At 39.0% G+C, this 19062-nt stretch overlaps 1 protein-coding gene across 2 annotated transcripts in view; it reads right to left on the reverse strand.

Annotated features, from left to right (window-relative positions):
- The window catches only part of SVEP1 (sushi, von Willebrand factor type A, EGF and pentraxin domain containing 1), a 118273-nt gene that overhangs the window by 39461 nt on the left and 59750 nt on the right, over positions 1-19062 (reverse strand). For both annotated transcript variants that reach the window (XM_058824354.1, XM_058824352.1), the window contains exons 16-30: positions 18705-18938; positions 18025-18186; positions 17148-17309; positions 16155-16316; positions 15516-15610; positions 14306-14402; positions 13564-13677; positions 12611-12724; positions 11528-11729; positions 10311-10468; positions 9026-9227; positions 8182-8357; positions 6726-6850; positions 2651-2774; positions 1959-2129 (exon numbers count right to left, since the gene is read on the reverse strand). In XM_058824354.1, coding sequence (XP_058680337.1) covers positions 1959-2129; positions 2651-2774; positions 6726-6850; positions 8182-8357; positions 9026-9227; positions 10311-10468; positions 11528-11729; positions 12611-12724; positions 13564-13677; positions 14306-14402; positions 15516-15610; positions 16155-16316; positions 17148-17309; positions 18025-18186; positions 18705-18938 — 2298 coding nt within the window. The remainder of the gene's footprint in view (positions 1-1958; positions 2130-2650; positions 2775-6725; positions 6851-8181; positions 8358-9025; positions 9228-10310; positions 10469-11527; positions 11730-12610; positions 12725-13563; positions 13678-14305; positions 14403-15515; positions 15611-16154; positions 16317-17147; positions 17310-18024; positions 18187-18704; positions 18939-19062) is intronic.

Here is a 19062-nt window from a genome sequence, read left to right on the forward strand (position 1 = left end):
CCAGTCCTTTTCTGAAGTAGCTAATCAATTCCAGGTCTAGTGGAGGGTCTTGTTTTCTGGGCATTTTTCAATAAGAGTCTTAGAGGACTTTCCAGCTTCTGCTAAGAAAATTTTGCTAGCACTTGAGGAGACATCTGTGGCTGAGATCTGAGCAGATGCCCTTCAGTCACAGAACACTTCTGATAAGAAATAATCCTTGGTGAGTTATAAAGAAAAAAGAAAAGTGAGTTTGCCTTGTTGTTGTTACTTCCCTTTGCTGAAAATCAAGCTCAGGATTGCTGTGCTTAAACACTGCAAAAGTAGCCAACAGAGAGTGCTAAGAGTTACAGTCCTGGCCTGAGATGAGGGAGTGCATGAATGATGGAGAGACTGGAGCTGACTTCACATACAAACCTGGCCATCCCTTAGATTGACTATAGTAAATAATCCCATCTGATCCCAATTGTGACAGCAGAAATCATCCCTGTACCTGCCTACCAGAGGTTTTTATTTATTCTAGCAGAGTTTCTTCTATGCATCTTTACCTCAATCAAAAAGGCTTAAACTTATTCCAACAGCTACACAGGTCATCTTTGTAGATACACAGGTTACAGCAAGTCCTGGTCCCCTAGCTGCATGCAAGGATCATGCAACAAGAATTTAAAGCCTATAGTTATGGAAGCCAAGTACTTGCTGGGAAGGAATAGAGCTGGAGAGTTTGTAACAAAGACAGGCTCTCAGGCACCTGTGGTTTTGGAAGTATTTAGCACCAAGAAGAGGAAAAGGATTCTGGTGGGTGAAGACAGTGATTACACTGAGCCTGATTCAGTCAGTACTTTTTCAGGCCTACACCATTAGTATAAACCTGTAGTTCATTATGCAGGAAATAGGTATCTTCAAGTAACTTTCATTCATCATGTCCTTGTAGAACAGGTACCTTAAAGGCCAGTGGGCAAGTCTAGCCTTCATCTACTCAGCCTGTTTGTGGCAGGTCAGCCCTCTTCTGTCTCAGTTCTGTGCTCTGCAGGTAAAATTGCTTGGCCCAATGCAGAGAAAACAGAAACACTAACAGGATTCTGGTGGTTGTCACAGCTTACATGCCAAGAAAGTGCAAAGCTGTTTCTGCCAGTGAGCTTTCCTTCTGCCCAGCAGGACTTGCTTTTGGGTAAATCCTCATGGGCATGCTCTAATTTATACAGAAGATGAGACTTTTGCTACAAATTACTGAATAAAGAGGAAGACATTAAAATTTAGATAAAATTATTTTAAAGGCATTTTTAACAAATTTGATGATTTCCTCCAAACTACATATAAATTCTAGGATTATGCAATATCATAATTTCTGGAGCTAATTTTCTATTCTGCTGAAATGAAAAATGTAATCAGCTCCAACACAAGCAACTGCAGTCATATGTGCAGTCACAACAGAGGAGGACCAAAGGAAAGGGGAAAGAAGGAGCAGGAATCATATAATCAAAAGAAACTTGGCAGCCTGAATGCATACAGCTCAGTTTCTTTGAAGAAATCCGGTAAATCTTGGAGCACTTCCAAGCCCTAACAGAAATATATGCAGCCTATAAAGAAATTAGGTCATAATTTCCTCAAGTCAAGGCTTCTACTTCAAACCAGACATTCTCAGTGACATCCGAAAATCACAGAGATATTTTAGCATTTCCTGTTCATCTTCCACACTCCTAATGCCACTGGGGAGGAAAGTACCAGATTGCTGATCCAAATGGACTAATTTCTCTAACAGCCATGGATGTTAGAAACTGGCTGAAAAACATGTAAGAACATGGTCATGATACAGTTTCTGCTCAGCAAAACATGAGCTTAGTTTTAAGCATACATGTTTATGCTGTAACATGAATGGATTCAAGAGCATGATAGCTGCAAAAAACCCCCAGGCCATGAATAGTGATAGGATCCAAATAAACACCAGGGTTTCCTAATCCTGCCAGCTCACTAAGACAACTCACTTTCACATCGGGGAAAAGGCCGTGTCCACTGTCCCAGGTTAAGGCAGTGTTGAACAGAGTTTCCCACTATCTGGAATCCTGGGTCACAGGAAAGGCTCACTTTTGACCCTGGCTTTAAATCAGCAGAAGAGGCCCGCAGATGAGGTATGGATCCTTGCAAAGATGGACAATCTGTGAACAGAATATATGCATTCAGTAAGAGGTACAGCTACATGCTGAAATGAACAAACTGGTTATGTGATTGATACCATATAAGTTTACCCAGGAAAAAGCTTTCAGAAATGTTATGCACGCTACATCCCATGGGTCCAAAGGGTATTGAGAATCATCAACATATAAAATCAGAAAAGGAATCTACAGAAAAAGAAGCAAGGAGGCAGCAAGTATTTTAATACCATACAATAATTATTAGAATAAAAGGCAGGAATTTTTTTTCCTGGTCCACTACTATCTTCCCTCTTTTCCCATCTCAATTCAGGAAGCAATAAATTTTTGTCATAGATTTCAATGAACTTTTGTTACAAAACCCTGGAATTTGAAGAATGAAGGACTGCATGTTCTAAGTGTCAAACAATCAAAATAATTTATTCAAGGTCAGTAGAGCAAAGGCTGCAAGTTTGCTAGTTGACCCCATAAAAGAGCCTTATAGTGTTGCTCAGAAAAAAATGGGTTCTAGGAAGTAAAGTTCTAACCAGCACAAAATATACTCTTGTAATCTATCTTCACTCTTCCAACAACTCCTGGCAGGAAATCTGGCCAGGCTAGTACATTTCCTTTTTGCAGTTCTTCTGGACAGGATGTAGCCAGAGATTCTACCTATGGATTAAAAAAAGTTGGTTAGATATGTTTGAGGACAGTGTAGGAAAAGAATATTAAAAAAAATATTCCCTTCATGAGTGTATGCAGCACTAGAACAGATCCTTGAGGGAGTAATGCTCATCTTTTCTAGCACAAGAGGTTCCTGGCTGAAGTACTTATTATTCTGTTCTTATAAGCCACCTAGATATGGCTGAGTCACTACCTGAAGGACTACTTGACATACAAACAAGGTATTGAACACAGCTCTTGAGACACAATTGCATTTGTTACTGTAAAAGAAGAACACATCCACATCACACCAAAAGACAGTAATGAGGCTGCAACCTGAAGAGAACACTTATCTATTTGCAGAAAATGTCAAATAGGAGCCAAAAAGAACTTAGTGTTCAAGATCTGTATCCTGAAAACTGCTAGCCCTGCACCATATATAAAGGACAGAAACACAAAAAGAAGAAGCTTAATAAAGCAATTAGTTGTTTCCAGAACACAAGTTTTGTGAACTGAATTAACTAGACTCTGTACGACACTGTAGGCAAGGCCCAACCAAAGTGGGATGGGGACATAAGTAATGGAGTATAGAAACAGGAACTATATAGGCCAGCTAAGTACAGGAGAAACAAAGGAACACACTATTAGACCAACAGCAGATTAGTATCTTGAAAGAAGATCTGGTCATATGTCTCTGATAGAAAAGTTTTCTCAGATGGGTGATTGCCTTCTGTCAAGTTTCCAGCAGATAAATTCAACCAAGAATAATATTCTACAGTGTCTGTCCTGGTGAGACAGAAAGGTACATCATGAACTTTGGAGTGATCTGTTCTCCTATTGTCCCTACTCTGAACCCACAGAGGCCGATTGGACTTTTAGCAGTCAGTTAGACTTTTATACTGTCAGTATAGCTGGAGAAGGAGCCAACGTTCTCTGTTTATTCTGAGGCCATTTCAAAGTTCTCATTTCAGCAATCTGTGCCAATGGAAGATGCTTAGGCCAAAGGCTGCAAACAAATTGTAAGGAATCTGCATGAAAATATTTCCAATGTAGGAAAAACAAGTTTGGGAATCAGCCCTTTCAAGGCATGTGATGGATAGTAGAGGGCCAGAAAGGACCTCACTGTTTCCTATACACAACTCATATTTCTGTTGCTGTCTATTCAGCAACAAAGCTACCAGAGTGACAGTTTACCTATACAAAATTAATGTGCAAGTGAATAAACAACTAAAGCATGCGAGTAAAATCTTAAAGCCTAGATTCCACCATCCTTTATTCACTAAGCAACCTATTCTGTCACCCTGCTTTCCTTTATGGCTGAGAATAGAAAGTTAAGACTTAATGAATAGTTCCAGCTGGCCAGAACATACCTAATGATTACAGATTACAATAGCACTTTAATATTCCAAGCTCTGAAATGAATGAGGTAAAAATTGAATAGGAAGCTTGACTCAGCTTCCTGTCTGGTGTTACATCTGTCTTTTCAGATGAGCAACATGGATACTATAAATGAACAGCAGGATTTTCTTCCTTGTCCTAACTGTTGCGTCTCAAGCAAGTGGGAATTCAATCAAACCTGTCATTAAACAGGGGCAACTACTGAGAAAGTTTCAGAAAGTTGTACTTAAAACTCTTTACCCTGTAAAATCACATGTACACTTATCATCTTCAAAACTGCTAGTGAACAAAAACTTGAAGATCTGATTGGCAATGCAACAGTTGGTGACCCTAAAAGTCAAGAACTGCAGCAGGCAGTTGGGTAGCTTTAAACCTGTCAGAGAGGCAAAGTAGTAAAAATACAGAGAAATAAATGGAGGAGACATATGGGTGCTGGAAGCAAAGATTCTGCTTTACTTTTTTTCCTATTCATGCTATTATTTCTTATTTGGGTTAGGGACAACAAACAGCTATAAACCATCAATTAGTGATGCAAATTTAAGAAAAATCAGGAAAAGAGCAAAACTTTGTAATCCAAAGATTCTTCCTCAAAGAAATTTCTCTAACTTTAAACATTTGTCTTTGTTGTTCAAGTGTTATCAACAGTTTAGCACTTCTGACCTTCAGGATTGAAATAGTAATGAGCAGGAAGCAGTGATGGAGTGTCGGGTTCAGGTATATATGGGAGAATATATGTCCAATTGTGTCAGGAACCCACGTTTTAAAACAGGAACCCACTTGCCGCGGCAGAATGTCCAAATATGGACAACACTGGACAAACCAGACCACTGAAAAGCTTTTTTTATTTTTTGCACATCAGTCTCAAGACATTGTTAGACAATGGAGACAAGATGTTAACAGCTCGCTGATCCACAGGGAATGCCCGAGAAGGTGGGGTAATACAGAATGACATAAAACCATCTCAGTCTAGATTTCAGCCAATCATACATAGAACAACACATATTGACAAGCATTCTATCTAATCTTATAAAACACATGTAATGGTAGTTAAAACAAAGACTGGTTCATAAGAGACAAAGAACAGAGCTCTATTCATGCTAACCTTCTAAAGATATACATTAAATAATCTTGTCGCCATCTTTAAGCCAATTCTACAAAGACCTATTGTTGTCACGTATGCTCTACTGCTTGAGAAACTTTTCTGCTGTATCTACAATGCTAACAAAACTTCAGTCTGAAATCTATACTTTTTTAACCATTTCCTAAAAACCCTCTAACTTTTTAAATTCCAACAATGGAGCACTGTCCTCAGGTTTGCAGATAATATCAGGCTGGTGATAATATCGCCAATCAGTGTGCTCAAGGACAGAGTTGCATGCAAAGGCACTTTGACAGGCTGGAGTAAAGATAGACTTCAAAAACTCAACAAGGAAAAATGGGAAGGAAAAAAATTCTGAACAATATAGGTGAGGAAAGCCAAGACCAGGAAAAGAACTCTGTGGAAAAGAACTTAGGGACTCTGGCAGGCAGTGAGCTGAGTATTAGCCAGCTATGCACTGGGCAAATATTGAGGACCAACAGCATCCTTGGCTGTGTGAATAGGGTTACCATCAGAAAACCAAGGAAGTGATTATTCTTTCTCAGCCCTTATTAGATCACATATGAAGTTACTACATTCCATTTTGGGTTATTCACAGCAAGAAAGATGCTGACAAGCTGGAGCAAGCTCAGAGATGGGATGGAACTCTTGCCTTGGGAGAAGAGCTTGGCTCAGCCTAGAGCAGAAGCAGCTATGGGGACATCTCTCAGCAGTCCTGTGTGTATTGGGAGATGATCAGGTACAGACAGGCTTGTACAGCAGTGCATGGTGGAAGACACAAGCAGTAGTCATAAATGGAAGTGGGAGGTCCCAACTAGGCGTAGAGAAACAAATTCCACTTGAGGATAACTGAGCACTGAAGCTTGGCTCTCAGAAAAGTTGAGGGATTACTGTCCTTGCAGACATCTTTCAGTCTATATTAATTTTTAACTCAGTGGAAATTTGGTGCTGCCAAGCTTTTATTTTAGGTACCTGATTAGGTGCAATTCCATATTAAGTTTTGCTGCCCTTTCAGACTTTTTCTGAAACTATAAAGCTCAGATTTTTCAGTGTCTAATGAATTGACTGAAATTGTGATGTCTTCCCTCTGAAGTTTTAACAGCAGAATGAGGAAACTGTATGTAGTCTGTAAAACAAGCACTTTACTTATTTCACTGGATTTCTCTCTCTTCTAGCATTCTCTCTCTTCTAGCAATTAATTTTTATGCATTATTTCCTTCCTGTTTTGAAGCCACGTACTACAGAAAGGTTCAATCAAAATAGAAGGTGACTCAGTGTTGATTTTACCAGGCTTAGTACTGCTTAAAGCTACTTTACTAACTACATTAAGCTTATTACCCTAAGCCAGAACTCCATCTGGTCCCACTGACTTCTGTGGGAGTAGGGGTCTCCCCAGTATGCTGACCTAGAGTGCCTTCTCTATGTTCAGAGCTCTCTGCTCAAACACCGCACTCAGGACTTACCTGCTGTGGAGAAAGTACATAGTCCCAAATGTTGAGCTGGCTGATGGAGCCCACAAAAGATTCAGCTGGGTTGAATCCTTCTCCTTTTTGATCTTGCTCTTGACCCAGCACAAGTGCACCGCCACCTAAACTCAGAATTTGAAGAGGGGTAGGAAACAAAGCCTTACCGCAGGGATCCCATAAGAAGATTAAAAACTAAACAAAACAAAAATTTTTGCTGCCCTATGTTACTTGGATTTTGCAGTGAAGACCAGCCACCTTCAAACTCTCTCAGCAAAAGCTCTTGGAATACTTATGTTAGACTGAGAAACGTCAACATAGCAATTTGGAAGTGACTGTCAAACTCATATGGGAGCAGAAATCACCTATGGCTGCTTCAGGAATGATATTCGCTCAATGAGATCACTTATAGTTCAGTATTTGAAGCATAACACACAGCAACATAAAATGCAGTTTTGAGCAGGTGGAGCCCATTTTACAATACCAACTTACAGTTCCTGCTTCAAACAAAAGCTTACAAACTCATACAGGTCAAATGTGATTCTATACCCCCCTTGTGTGCCATGTCTCAGAGCATTAACTACCTTCAGTGTGGGAGTATGATTCCATACTTAATTAATGCTTAGTTAATGCTCTGAGACATGGGTCACAAATTAAATTTATTCACCTTGTCCATTAACCTGTGAACATGCATCTTCTACATCATAGGGTATGTGGACAAGTTCAAAAAGTAATGGACACAGCACACTTAGGTCTTATCTCTGGAGAGAACTCCAATTTAAATGGGAAAGACAGGGGCAAATGTAAGGGTCATGGACTAAAATGCTTTAATACTGTATTTTTTTATTTTAATGAAATAGTATTTTGAAATTCTATGTAAATTTGGATGGTGGCAGTACGCAAACAGTACCAAAACAAAAACTCTTTGCAGCCAAATGATACCAAGCTTTTCATTGCTCTTTAATTGCTGAAGATACTATTTTTTGTGCCCTTGGATATTATGCTATAGATAACTGATGACAAGAAATGATGAAATAGCAAACCTCACCTTGTTAGAAAAAAATACAAACATAACTTCAAATACATGCCTGAACAGTCAATAAACCCTGAACATATATATGTAAGGGAAATACCAGATAAACTGTCTTTTGTTGAGTGAGACACTTACTCTCACAAAGCCATTCCAGAACCAGCCCTGCACATGTTCCTTTGTGGACTAAACTGTGATGTCCATAAAACAAGCTACCTACCACTATACCTCAGAAATGTGCATTTTGTCTTCAGTGATGCTGAGTTGGGGGAACTGTCCTCACAAAATAAGAACAGCAAACATAAGCTTTTCAGAAATGCTGAACATGTGCATATATCCTAAAAACACCAAAACATTTTCTTGCATATTCTGCAATAAAAACAGAATGAAGGCAAACAAATGTGGTATAATACAAATAAAGCATACCAGGGATTTTTGATCCGACAGAGAGCCCGCTGCCTCCATCGGACAGTTTTCCATCAATGTACACCTTCCACGCTCCATCCCTGCATGTCCACGTCACCGCAATGTGGTGCCAGTTACCATCATTCACTGAAGGACAGTCTGTTATCTTCTCTTTCCCATTCACATAAAGAACCCAGCTGCAGGGAAGACACAGGCATACTCAGCTGCATGCAGCTACCTTAAAAGCACGGTCTGTCCCCCATGACTCAAAGAAATGTTATTTGACTAACAAGATAACAGGCATGTAATAACTATCGTGTGAGAAATCTCTCCTGAAAGATCATCACAGAGGACTTGGAAGTTGGCTATCATATGCAAAGCATGGTGAAATGAGTGACATGCTTTTGTGACAAAATATGAAGGCTCAAGTCATGGCTGCATAGTGGATTCTTAAATTTTTCTGTTGAGTCACACTAGAAGTCACACTACAAGTCACATTGCTTTTGCAAAAGTGCAAGTCATACTCTGCATTTAGAATCATGCCAGAAGTACTTTGACTGCTGAGCTCCATTTGTTCCACTAATTGTCTCAATGAGCCATTAAGAAAAGATGTGAATATAGTACAGGAAAAAAAAATCATGTTGTCTGAATTCATAGCTCTCTTGTCATTACTCTTCTATAGACCAAAAAGTGATAGGAACAAAGCAAGAAGAAAAACAAAACAAAGAAACAACTCTGTCAAGGGAGTTGGATGCAGATTTTTCTATTCCAAAGTAGGCAAAGCTTACATTCAAACTTCTGTTCTACACGTCCTTGATCAATCCAAGACATCTGTAAGCTATAGAAAAGCAAACCTGTGATTTACCCATTGTAATCAGTCAGAAGAAATGCATTATCACTTCCATTTTCTACTGCATAAGAAATGGGAGTCCCATAGTTTGTGGTGTCAGTGGATTTCATCCAGAATGTACAGGTGATGTCACCAAGAGATGGTAAAATGCCATCAAGCATGACATATCCATAGATACCAGAGACTTCGAAATCAAGATTGAAACCAGAGGACTGTTCTGCAATGAAGACAAAGAGTATTCAGAACAATAGTCACACAAACATGGAAAGAGAATCCAATGAAATCTAAGCAAATGCAATAAAGTGGACTGCAGTCCTGCACAAAAATATTCAATAACTTGAATAGAGATAGAAAGAACTTTTAGTAGTCTAACATCAGCCAGCATACAGAGCTTTCCAAGGCTAAGATACAGTGCTTGAAGACAAAAATCCAGAAGAGACGCTGTTTATCTAGCAATAACATGAACTGAATCACTGAAATGACATATCCATTTACCATCCAACAACATAAAGACGTATAATCACCTGGTTCCATTTAATCAAGCTTTGAAGAAAAAACCCAAAATAACTAAAGATTTTTCTGTTCTGGACTTACTGAAATACACTGCCTGGTATGGGACAGCACTTCTGTGCTACTGTTCAATGCACAGTGACATGCTTTGCAAGGATGCTACATGTAATGTTATATAGTGGAGCTCTCCTGAAAGGTAGGCGTTAAACTCTGACATAGGATGGCAGGTGTAAATGTCTTCTACTGTCTTTGGGAAATCAGCATGGCTTCTGTTTAGAGATTCACTGGCTACTTTATAATTTTTGGGGAGAGGGATTTGAGCCTTGTGGTCTCCAGTATCCCCCAGGAAGTTGTGCTATGGGTGTGACCCGTGCCACCTGTCCACAGCAAACTTGATACTCTTTTGTCTGTAGGGAACTTTATGCCTTTAGGACTTCTGAAGCTAAGACTACCCCTTACTAATCTCCAGCCCTGTGATACAAAGCCCTACACAAAATACAAGAAACAGAAAGATCTACCCAGATACACAGAGCAAATACAAATTAAACTCAATAGACCTACGGGGTATTAAAAAGCTAGAACCATGCCTTAGAAAAGAGAAATGACTCAGACACATGCTGTTACTTGTCTGCAATTACACTTATTAATGCTGCAGTCACACACACATCCTCTCACAGTCCCACCATCCTAGCTACTTTCTGGGGAAGCTGTATGAAATCAGCCCAGCCAGTGAAAATCTTGCACAGAGACTTAGTCAAGCCACCTTTTTCTGAGACTTAGTCCTGTGTACCTGTTTCACACCTGCTGCCTGTAAAGCCAGGGGGACATTTACAAACGTACGAGTTCAAGGCATCCACACAGGTGGCTTGGTTTAAGCAGGGACTGGAGGCACAGTCATTGATGTTCACTTCACAGTTCTGTCCTGTGTACCCTGTCACACACAAACACCTATGGAGGAAGAGAAGCACACTTCAAAGGTGACAGCCATCATAACAAAGAGTTCTGGCTATGAGGCCAGATCTGCCAATGAGAACAGTATATAACAATACTAAAAAAAAAATTCAACAGATTACATACTACAGAATTAATGGAATTTTATTTTGGTCATTCCTCTTTAAGCATGCATAATAAGCATGCTTAAGAGGTCATTCCTCTTAAGCATGCACTCTATTAACTGCATAATAACATGTCTAGACAGGGACAATACAATATTTAAAGAGCCTACATTTTTTATATGAAATTGTGAGACATAACCATTACACTTCCATGAGTAAAACATACCTCTTACATACACAGAATTAATGATGAGAGGTATTCAACTTTTCAGATAGTCACCTATGTATATAGGGAAAACCAAGCCAGTATAAAGACACCAAAACTGATACTTGGAAAACCAAGGTGCTTGAAAGGCACTAAAACTTCTGGGGCTTTTGGGAGGGAAAAGACTAAACTAAACACAGATGTTAATAGCTGGCCCATCTACCTATACAGTGATCTAGGATATGACACTTCTGATGGCATTTGTAGCTTCTGATCTGAGTTCAGATACCCTAAATCATAAAATTAAATAGCTGGAAGTTTCCACTGGGGTTTGTATTTTAACCTCTATAGGCTCAGTATGTACAGCTATCCCTGTCTTTTCAAGCTACAGAAATGTAGTATTACCAGGTGCATAATTGGTCATCATGTATTATTCCAATGGAAAGCAAGATACGCCTCTGAAGTTTGGGAAAATGGACGTCTTTTGGAAGATCAGGACTAAAACCATGCAGTCCTACCATGCTTACATTTCAAACTCTGCATATTTTCTTTGCTGTTTTCCTTGGAATTTTTAAGAGTCAAGACACTAGGATATATTTTCTTGTCTTTTAAGATCTTCTTCTTCATAAAGGGACCACTTATTTTGGATCGGGCTGCCAAAATATGCTTGTTGAAATCTGAGAAGGCTGAGGAACCTCAACATGTCTGACTTTCCACATTATATTACATCAATCATCTGTTTTTCACCTGAAGCTGTTGATACCATCTCTGCATGTAGCTCCATTCCTACAGGGTCTGCTGAGACACTCATCAATGTTTCTTTCACACAAGACACCAGTAAAACCTGGCAGACATTTGCAGGAGAAACTTCCAACTCGATCTTCACAAACAGCCCTATTCAGGCATGGGTTGGAGAGGCATTCGTTCATCTCCCTTTCACAGTGATCACCTGAGGGGGAAAAGAAACCAACAAAGTAACAGCTCTGGATTGAATTAACCTAAGAAAAAAGATTATTAACCCATCTCCTTTTTTTAAAGGATGTAGTGATCTTCTGAGAAAAAGCAAACATCAGAGTCACCAGGCAGGTTTGGAATTGACTCCATTAACAGAGGTTAAGTAAACACAGAAGAATTATGGGAACCATCTTAACAGTTACAGAAATAACATGTAGCAAACTGTCAAATTTAAATGTGACTAATTTGGGGTGAACCAGGAAATCACCTGAGAAACTATTCTGAGCAACTAATGAAAACCTACTATAAAAGACATTTGGCTGAAACCCTAACTCAAAGTAGAGATGTGAAAGCCAGAAACATGTGATTCTGTGATTTATGATGTGAAAGAGGCCCTATGTCACAAGCACTGAAACTGCATGTGATTTTATAGTGAAGATTTTTGGCAACATGATAATGAACAGATATGTGTATTTGTTATAGAAATCTGTAAAAGCAGACTATGGGATTGGGGAGTAGTTTTAATATAGACCATTTTATTTACTGTTAAAATATTTTTATTTTTAAATGAAATTAAAAACAACATTTTGAACCCATTAAAATGCTGCTATTAGCTCCTTAACATCACACAGCAAGTTTATGGCAAAATTAGTAATTGAAGATCTAGCACTTAGAAAATCCTTCTGAAGTCACATTTACACTATGGAGAGTCTGAGAGACTAGATGGACCTAAGGAACATCCATAACTAACATTCATATCAACATATAAGATATATATTGCTATATAGTAGCGGGATGGAAATACTTTGGGTAGGGTAGGAAGACACAGTTTTTGGTCAGAAAGAGTAAAACTGACTTAAAGAGAACAATGTGTACCTGTGAACCCTTCTGCACACGTGCAATGGTAGCCATTCTTGCCATCAACACAGTGGGCTCCATTCAAACATGGACTGGAGCTACATTCATTTATGTCTTCCTCGCACAGGAGACCTTTGAACACGCAGGATTACAAGGCATGATCAAGACAGTCACAGACTGCATGCTGCAGTGACTGGATGTAGACAGCAGAACAAAACTGCACCACGAGCATGACAAAGGTTACTGAGAGCAGGTGACAAAATCACGTGATTGACGGCACTACTGAAACACTCCAAAGATAATCTGTGTTATTTAGATGCTGGGATCAATATGCAAAGTCACTGTGTATCTTTATAATGTTTAAAAACCTATCCAGCTACCGCTGATGTTGACAAATGTATAGTCATAAATATGAACGGTGGGGGGGACCATTTCTAATGAAAAACACAGCACCTTGTTTTTAATCACACAAAATCAACCCCTCAGTAGTTTATTTCCATATTTAGAAATCAGGCGCTGTTTTGGCTAGCTATTCGAGTGTGTTAGTTTCCCTGCAAATTTCAATACCTTCAATGCGCATGAGAAAAAATATAATCACAAGTCCACTCACTTATTCCTAAGGCTGCAGTAAAGCAACCACATAAATGCTGTGTCTAGTTTCACAAGCACTTCCTCTGTTAGTATTCACTAATTCCCTAACCCTTATCCTTCTTTTCAGACCAGAAATGTCACAAAGGAGAAGGGTACATGCACACACACAGACACACACACTCCCACACCCTGTCCTTGGATGCTTGCCCTTTTATTTCAAAACCCATTCACATATAGTAGAACCTTACTCTAAGCTGTAGATCATATTGTTTTCCTGTTATAATTGGATGTGGAATGACACAGCATTTGTGCTTTGTGTTACTTACTTGGCACAGAAACCAAGCCTGTCTGAAGAAAAGCTATGAAGTGAAACAAATTACCTGAATAGCCTGGTTGACAGTGGCAAACAAAGGTCCCAATGCCGTCTTTGCATATTCCATTGTTTTGACAAGGAGATGATTTACACTCATCAACTTGTGTTTCACATTTCAAGCCTAGAATGCAAAATAAAGGACTTAAAATTGGAAGCCAAAATTTAAAATTCTTCAGAAAAATGGATGCCATGACTATCTAATGCAGGAAAACGTGATTAATTGCCTACATTAGCGGACATTCAGGTTTATAATCTTTTCATTAGGTTGTGCTTTAACACAGACCTAAGACAAATGTTGTTAGAAAGGTGTGATGTACATTGGGCAACAGACTTCAGCTTCAGAGAGGGGCAATCAAAAGTAACTTCTTGATACAGCTGGATTATAAGACATCTCTTTGATTTAAAGCAACTGGGTAGCTAAAACTGAAGACAAGTACAGACTCTGTACAGGTGGAATTCGCTGTCAAGACTGCAAATTTCTAGCTTTTGTTAATCATAAATATTGCCAAGTCATAGGATTTTCACATCCACCAATTCCATTAAAAGAAATCCCATTCAAAACCTTTTCTGCAAAACACAACATAATTCAGCAAGGACATGAAGAAGTATCTATTTTTTGTATATTCTAAACATGTGATGCATAGTCCAATTAGTTAGGCTTATACTGAAATGCTTTGCTCCTTAAAACATCCTCATTTTAAGGGCATCATGAAGTAGTAGCTACTTCACCTGCTTCCCAGTTTTTTTACCTGTATATCCAAGTGGGCATATGCAAATATATCCACTTCCTAATTGCTTGCATGTCCCATTATTGTGGCATGGTTCCAGGAAACACTCATGAAAGACCTGCCAAAGGCACAAATGATACACTTACAGCAAAGCTGGTGCACAATACTCTAGTTTTAAACCGTATACCCCACTAGTCACTCTGGAAAGATGGGATGAAAAAGTCACCAGCTTTAGCTTCTAGCTCCTCCTTTGTATTCTCAGCATGCTAACGATTTGTGGGCTTTTTCCTACTGAAAAATACAGCAAATCTGAATATTATTTTAAAATTACATTTTACTTAACAAAATCTCCTTAAAACTGTCTGAGCTATGATTCACAGTTTATATTAAACTACATTTATATGCAAGTTCTCCACTTTGCATCCCTCTACATCAGCTACTGCTTCCTGCTGCTGGCCATTAGGTGGCCTGGCAGGGAATTTCACCATGTGGCATTATTTCTCCTGTTCTTGCAAACCCAAATTCATCAAAGCCCTTAAGTTAATGGTCAGCTAAAACCACAGGAGATTAATTTGTCTCCTGTCCCTGGGTTATATAATGGTTCAGGCCAAATTTGTCACGAGTCAACTTTGCTCCTTTTTACACAATTCCAAATTCCAATTCAATCAAAGCAGTCTTGTCAAAGTTACAGACTAGAGGTGAGAGGCTGGGGGCAAGGAGGCATCTGTAGCAAGCATTGTCACTACACTAATTTCACTCATATTTCAGAGAGGGTACTCACAACAGAGGGAGCTCTGCTTGCCTCCTCTCAAGTGTATCTGTGTTATAACATGTAAACTCAAGATTTTACATCTGAGCCTTAGATGCTTGGTAGAATTTTCTGGAACTCAGCAAATGGAAGTCCTCAGATGACTGAACACAGTCAATATATTTCTTCTAGATTGTCTGAACCTCTTCCATGTAGTTTACTTTTCTTTTACAGATGCAATAGTTACTTAATACATCAGGTGAAGGCTGTCAACAGCTGATGCCACTTCCTCTGTTCAATGAAACTGCTTCTATGATTACAAAGAGAGTTTGAGTGTTCCCCTCTTAACTATTCCTTTCATCTTTTCAGTCAGCAAAAGAATTACCGTTAAAAAGGTCTTACTTGTTTACTGCTGCATGAAGTGCTTTTTCTTTCATTTGAGATAGCACTGGAAAATAACACTTTAAAATAAACAGTCCTTACCTGACTGCTGACTTTATACTGCTTGCTGATATTTTCTGGGAAGGCTGGTACCATCATCATACTTTCCTCAGCTGCTGAAAAAGTAGAGCCAAAACCTAAAGAGTAAAGATATGAAAGCACTGTTAATAACACTCTGTAACAAGGTCCCTATTCCATGGGGGCATTAAAAGTGCATGTAAGCAATGTGCCTAAAGAAACTCTGAAAAAAGTGAATTTGATAAAAAGAAACTTTACAGTACCCATTACAAAAATATGTAAGGACAAACATTTCTAAAACACATACATGTATGTACACATAAAAATATTTTGTGTCTTTTTATATACAGTTACAGGCATGCACATACGTATTAGTGTATATTTCTATATATATATTTCTCTCTATAGTATATTTGTATAGTACACATAGGAAATGTACACACACACTGCTTATGTATACTCTGTTTATTGAGCCTTGGCATGCATCAGAGTTAGTCTTAAAGCCAGAAGCAGCACCAGTAGGCAGAACCAGCTGAGAATTTCACTGCTAGAAAACAGAGAGTCCAGAGAGTAAGTGGGATGTTTTCTGTTAGCACTATTTCTGGCTATATGTTTTAGATGTTCCCCTTTATCACTTCATGCAGCAGAGATTATTTGGCTTACTTGAACAGTCGGTGATGGATCTGGCACCAACAATGGTTGTTGTTCCATAAAAGGGACAGGACAAGCAGTAGGACTTCCCCGGGTCTGGTTGATAGTAGTCTCTGGGACAAGGGTAGCAAGGTGTCAAACCTGTGCGAGAGAACTCGCCTGCAAGACATGGTACTGCAAGAGGAAGGAAACCTTTTTGAGTGGCCTGATCTCTTGCATGCGCACCTTACTTCCCTCCACCTCTTTATTATCATTTTCCTCTCCTGTCATAGTGCCTTCTTAGATTTGAAAGGAACAAGATGAAATCTGCCGGGAATTCACAACTCTGGGAAACGTTAATTAAAATCTTCTGTGAGATGCCATCTTGTTCTCAAAGGATTATGGCAATATCTGGGAAGTATTTAATTCTACTACTTTTGCTGCTCTGGAGGCAGCTTTTAAATGGAACTTCCTTTTTGTCTTTCACACCTGTTTTTTGGTTATTGTTTGGTTGGGGTTTTTTAAAAATTTGTTTGTTTGATTCAGTTGTTGGGTTTTTCCCCTTCAAGAAGAAGTAAGGACAAAGACAAGACTTTTTTGCACCTTGAATCCTTACAGACTATTTTCCTGGGAATTCTTCTGGCAAAGCTTGCCAAAGACAATTGAGGAGAACTTCTTTGAAAAAATTACTGAGCAAACTGTGTAAAAATTCAGAACTTTTGTATAGAAAACAATGGAGAAATAATAGTGACAATTTCCTTTCTCTTCTGTAAGGAAAAATTTTCATTTAGGTACCCATCACATATCTCATTTTATTCCTCATTATATGAGAATCAGAAGGAGGGGAATTGGTAACAGGAAATGACCTATCATTTTAATGGAAATATTCCTTGGTCTACACTTAACCAGAATAGGAATTCAGTCTCAGGCAGATGAATTGGATAACATTAGCTGATATTTAAACAACAATTTACACATTTTTAATATTTAGTATAAAAAAAATTAATTACCCTTTTTGTTACAAACCTCCACAAGCTGAGACATCCACTGCACCTCTTTTTACTGTTGATGTATTTTCTGGACAAGAGATGCAATTCCTGGATCCAAATGAAGGCTGATATGTTCCAAGTGGACAAGTTTCACACGTCTCAAGGCCATTAGGTGAATAAGTTCCCTGCTTGCACTGAGCTATAAGGCAAAACAGTTCAGAAAGTTTGAGCAATGTCCAACAGGAAACAGGGCTTCTGATCTCTGAAAATAATGTTGAAATCACAATACACATCACAAGGAATTTTATTTCTGGACCACACTCTACTCTGAAGGACTTAATGGGTACAAAGAGCAAAAAAAAGACTGTTGTGGTAGCGTACTGATAGTGCAATTATGAATTATTAACAAGTGACTTCTCTGCAATGAGCCTCACAGATTACTTACTGCAACTCAGTTACTCATTTTAATCAACAAAACTAATGGCAATAAAGACAATAAAAATGAAATCAAACTAGCTATTTCCTTTTCAGAAGAACTCATGAACATATAGCGGTTCTGTGCTGTTCAATGCCTCAGCACTGTAGGGTAGGATGGAAAGTGGCTGGCAAGGATGACAATGGAATTATTTTAAGTGTATTAGTGTCTGAAAAATGCAATCACAGAAATGAAATACAGAAATGAAAGACAGAAATTAAACAAATCATCAAAGGCCAACTCTTCTCAGAACCTCTGCCTGGGCATCCTGCATGGTAGAGCAGTGATGAAAACTTATATATTTCCATATACATTAAGGTGCAATTAGGACTGCTCCTCATTTCACATGCTAGCTTCATTCCAGTACTTCCACCATGGGTCCAAAAGGATGTCACCAAGAATTCACAAGTGGCTGTCCCAATAAGACAGAAGTCCCTACCTTTGCACTCGGAGATGCTTCTAGAGTGTAGATACTCGGTATAGCTACCAGATGGACAACTTTTGCATTCCAGCTGCCCTTCCTCATCTTGATAGGATCCAGTCCAGCAGCTTTCACAGGTAAGATGTTCCAGGGAGTAATACGTACCCAAAGGGCAGTTGACTGTAATGTAATATTGGAAACCTAAGTTTCCCTCAGAGTGAAAAATCTTACATACCTCTCTTGCCCCCAGAGTTCCCATTTAGTCAAACAAAGTTTTATGAAATGTGGCTCTGTTCCCCAGCAGGTAGGGAGATATCTCTCTGGAACACTGCAAAGATTTAATTATCCACAAGAAATGGAATCCAATATCCACCTTAGCTACACATCACTCATAGGACTAACAGGGTTAAAAGACTGCATACCAAGCACTGTTTTCTCTGCATGGCCAAGCAAGGATATGCCTGATTTCCCCCTGGGAGTGGAATCCTGGGTACAAAGGATCCCTTTTCCACAGGCCTTGGTTAGGAATATAAACATCCTTTGGAAGTCAAACTGTGCAAAGCATTTTTGCAGTTTATTGTTATGGGAGACCACAAACACTGGACTGTGTCAAATCATAACCCTCTGCAAACATCCTCTAAAAGCTTGTTTTGCAAAAGGATTTTAAATACACATAAGAAACAAGTTATCTGGCTTACCACACATTCTCCCTCTCAGCACAGAACCAGGCCTGCAGAAAAGAAAGGCTTTCTCGGTCTCCAGTGAGTTGGTGTCAGCTACAATGAGTTCAGATGCAAACTGAAAAGAATACATAGGTTCCTTATTGAGAGTTCTATTCAGCCTGTTTGTGATCGTTTCCAGAGTTTTAAGGAGCCGTCTCTGGTTTTCCAGTTCCACTGTATCATTCCTTTCATCAGGCAGTGGCACGCTAGCTGGAATATAAACAGCAAACACAAAAAACACACAAATTTTGCAGTCAGAACTTCTGGCATACTCTGGAACTTATCAAGAGTGTGGCACTAAAGCTTGTCAGTGGAAAGTGAAAAGGAGGCCATG

The sequence above is a fragment of the Ammospiza caudacuta genome, chromosome Z (genome assembly GCF_027887145.1).
Source record: "Ammospiza caudacuta isolate bAmmCau1 chromosome Z, bAmmCau1.pri, whole genome shotgun sequence".
NCBI classification, from domain to species: Eukaryota; Metazoa; Chordata; class Aves; order Passeriformes; family Passerellidae; genus Ammospiza; species Ammospiza caudacuta.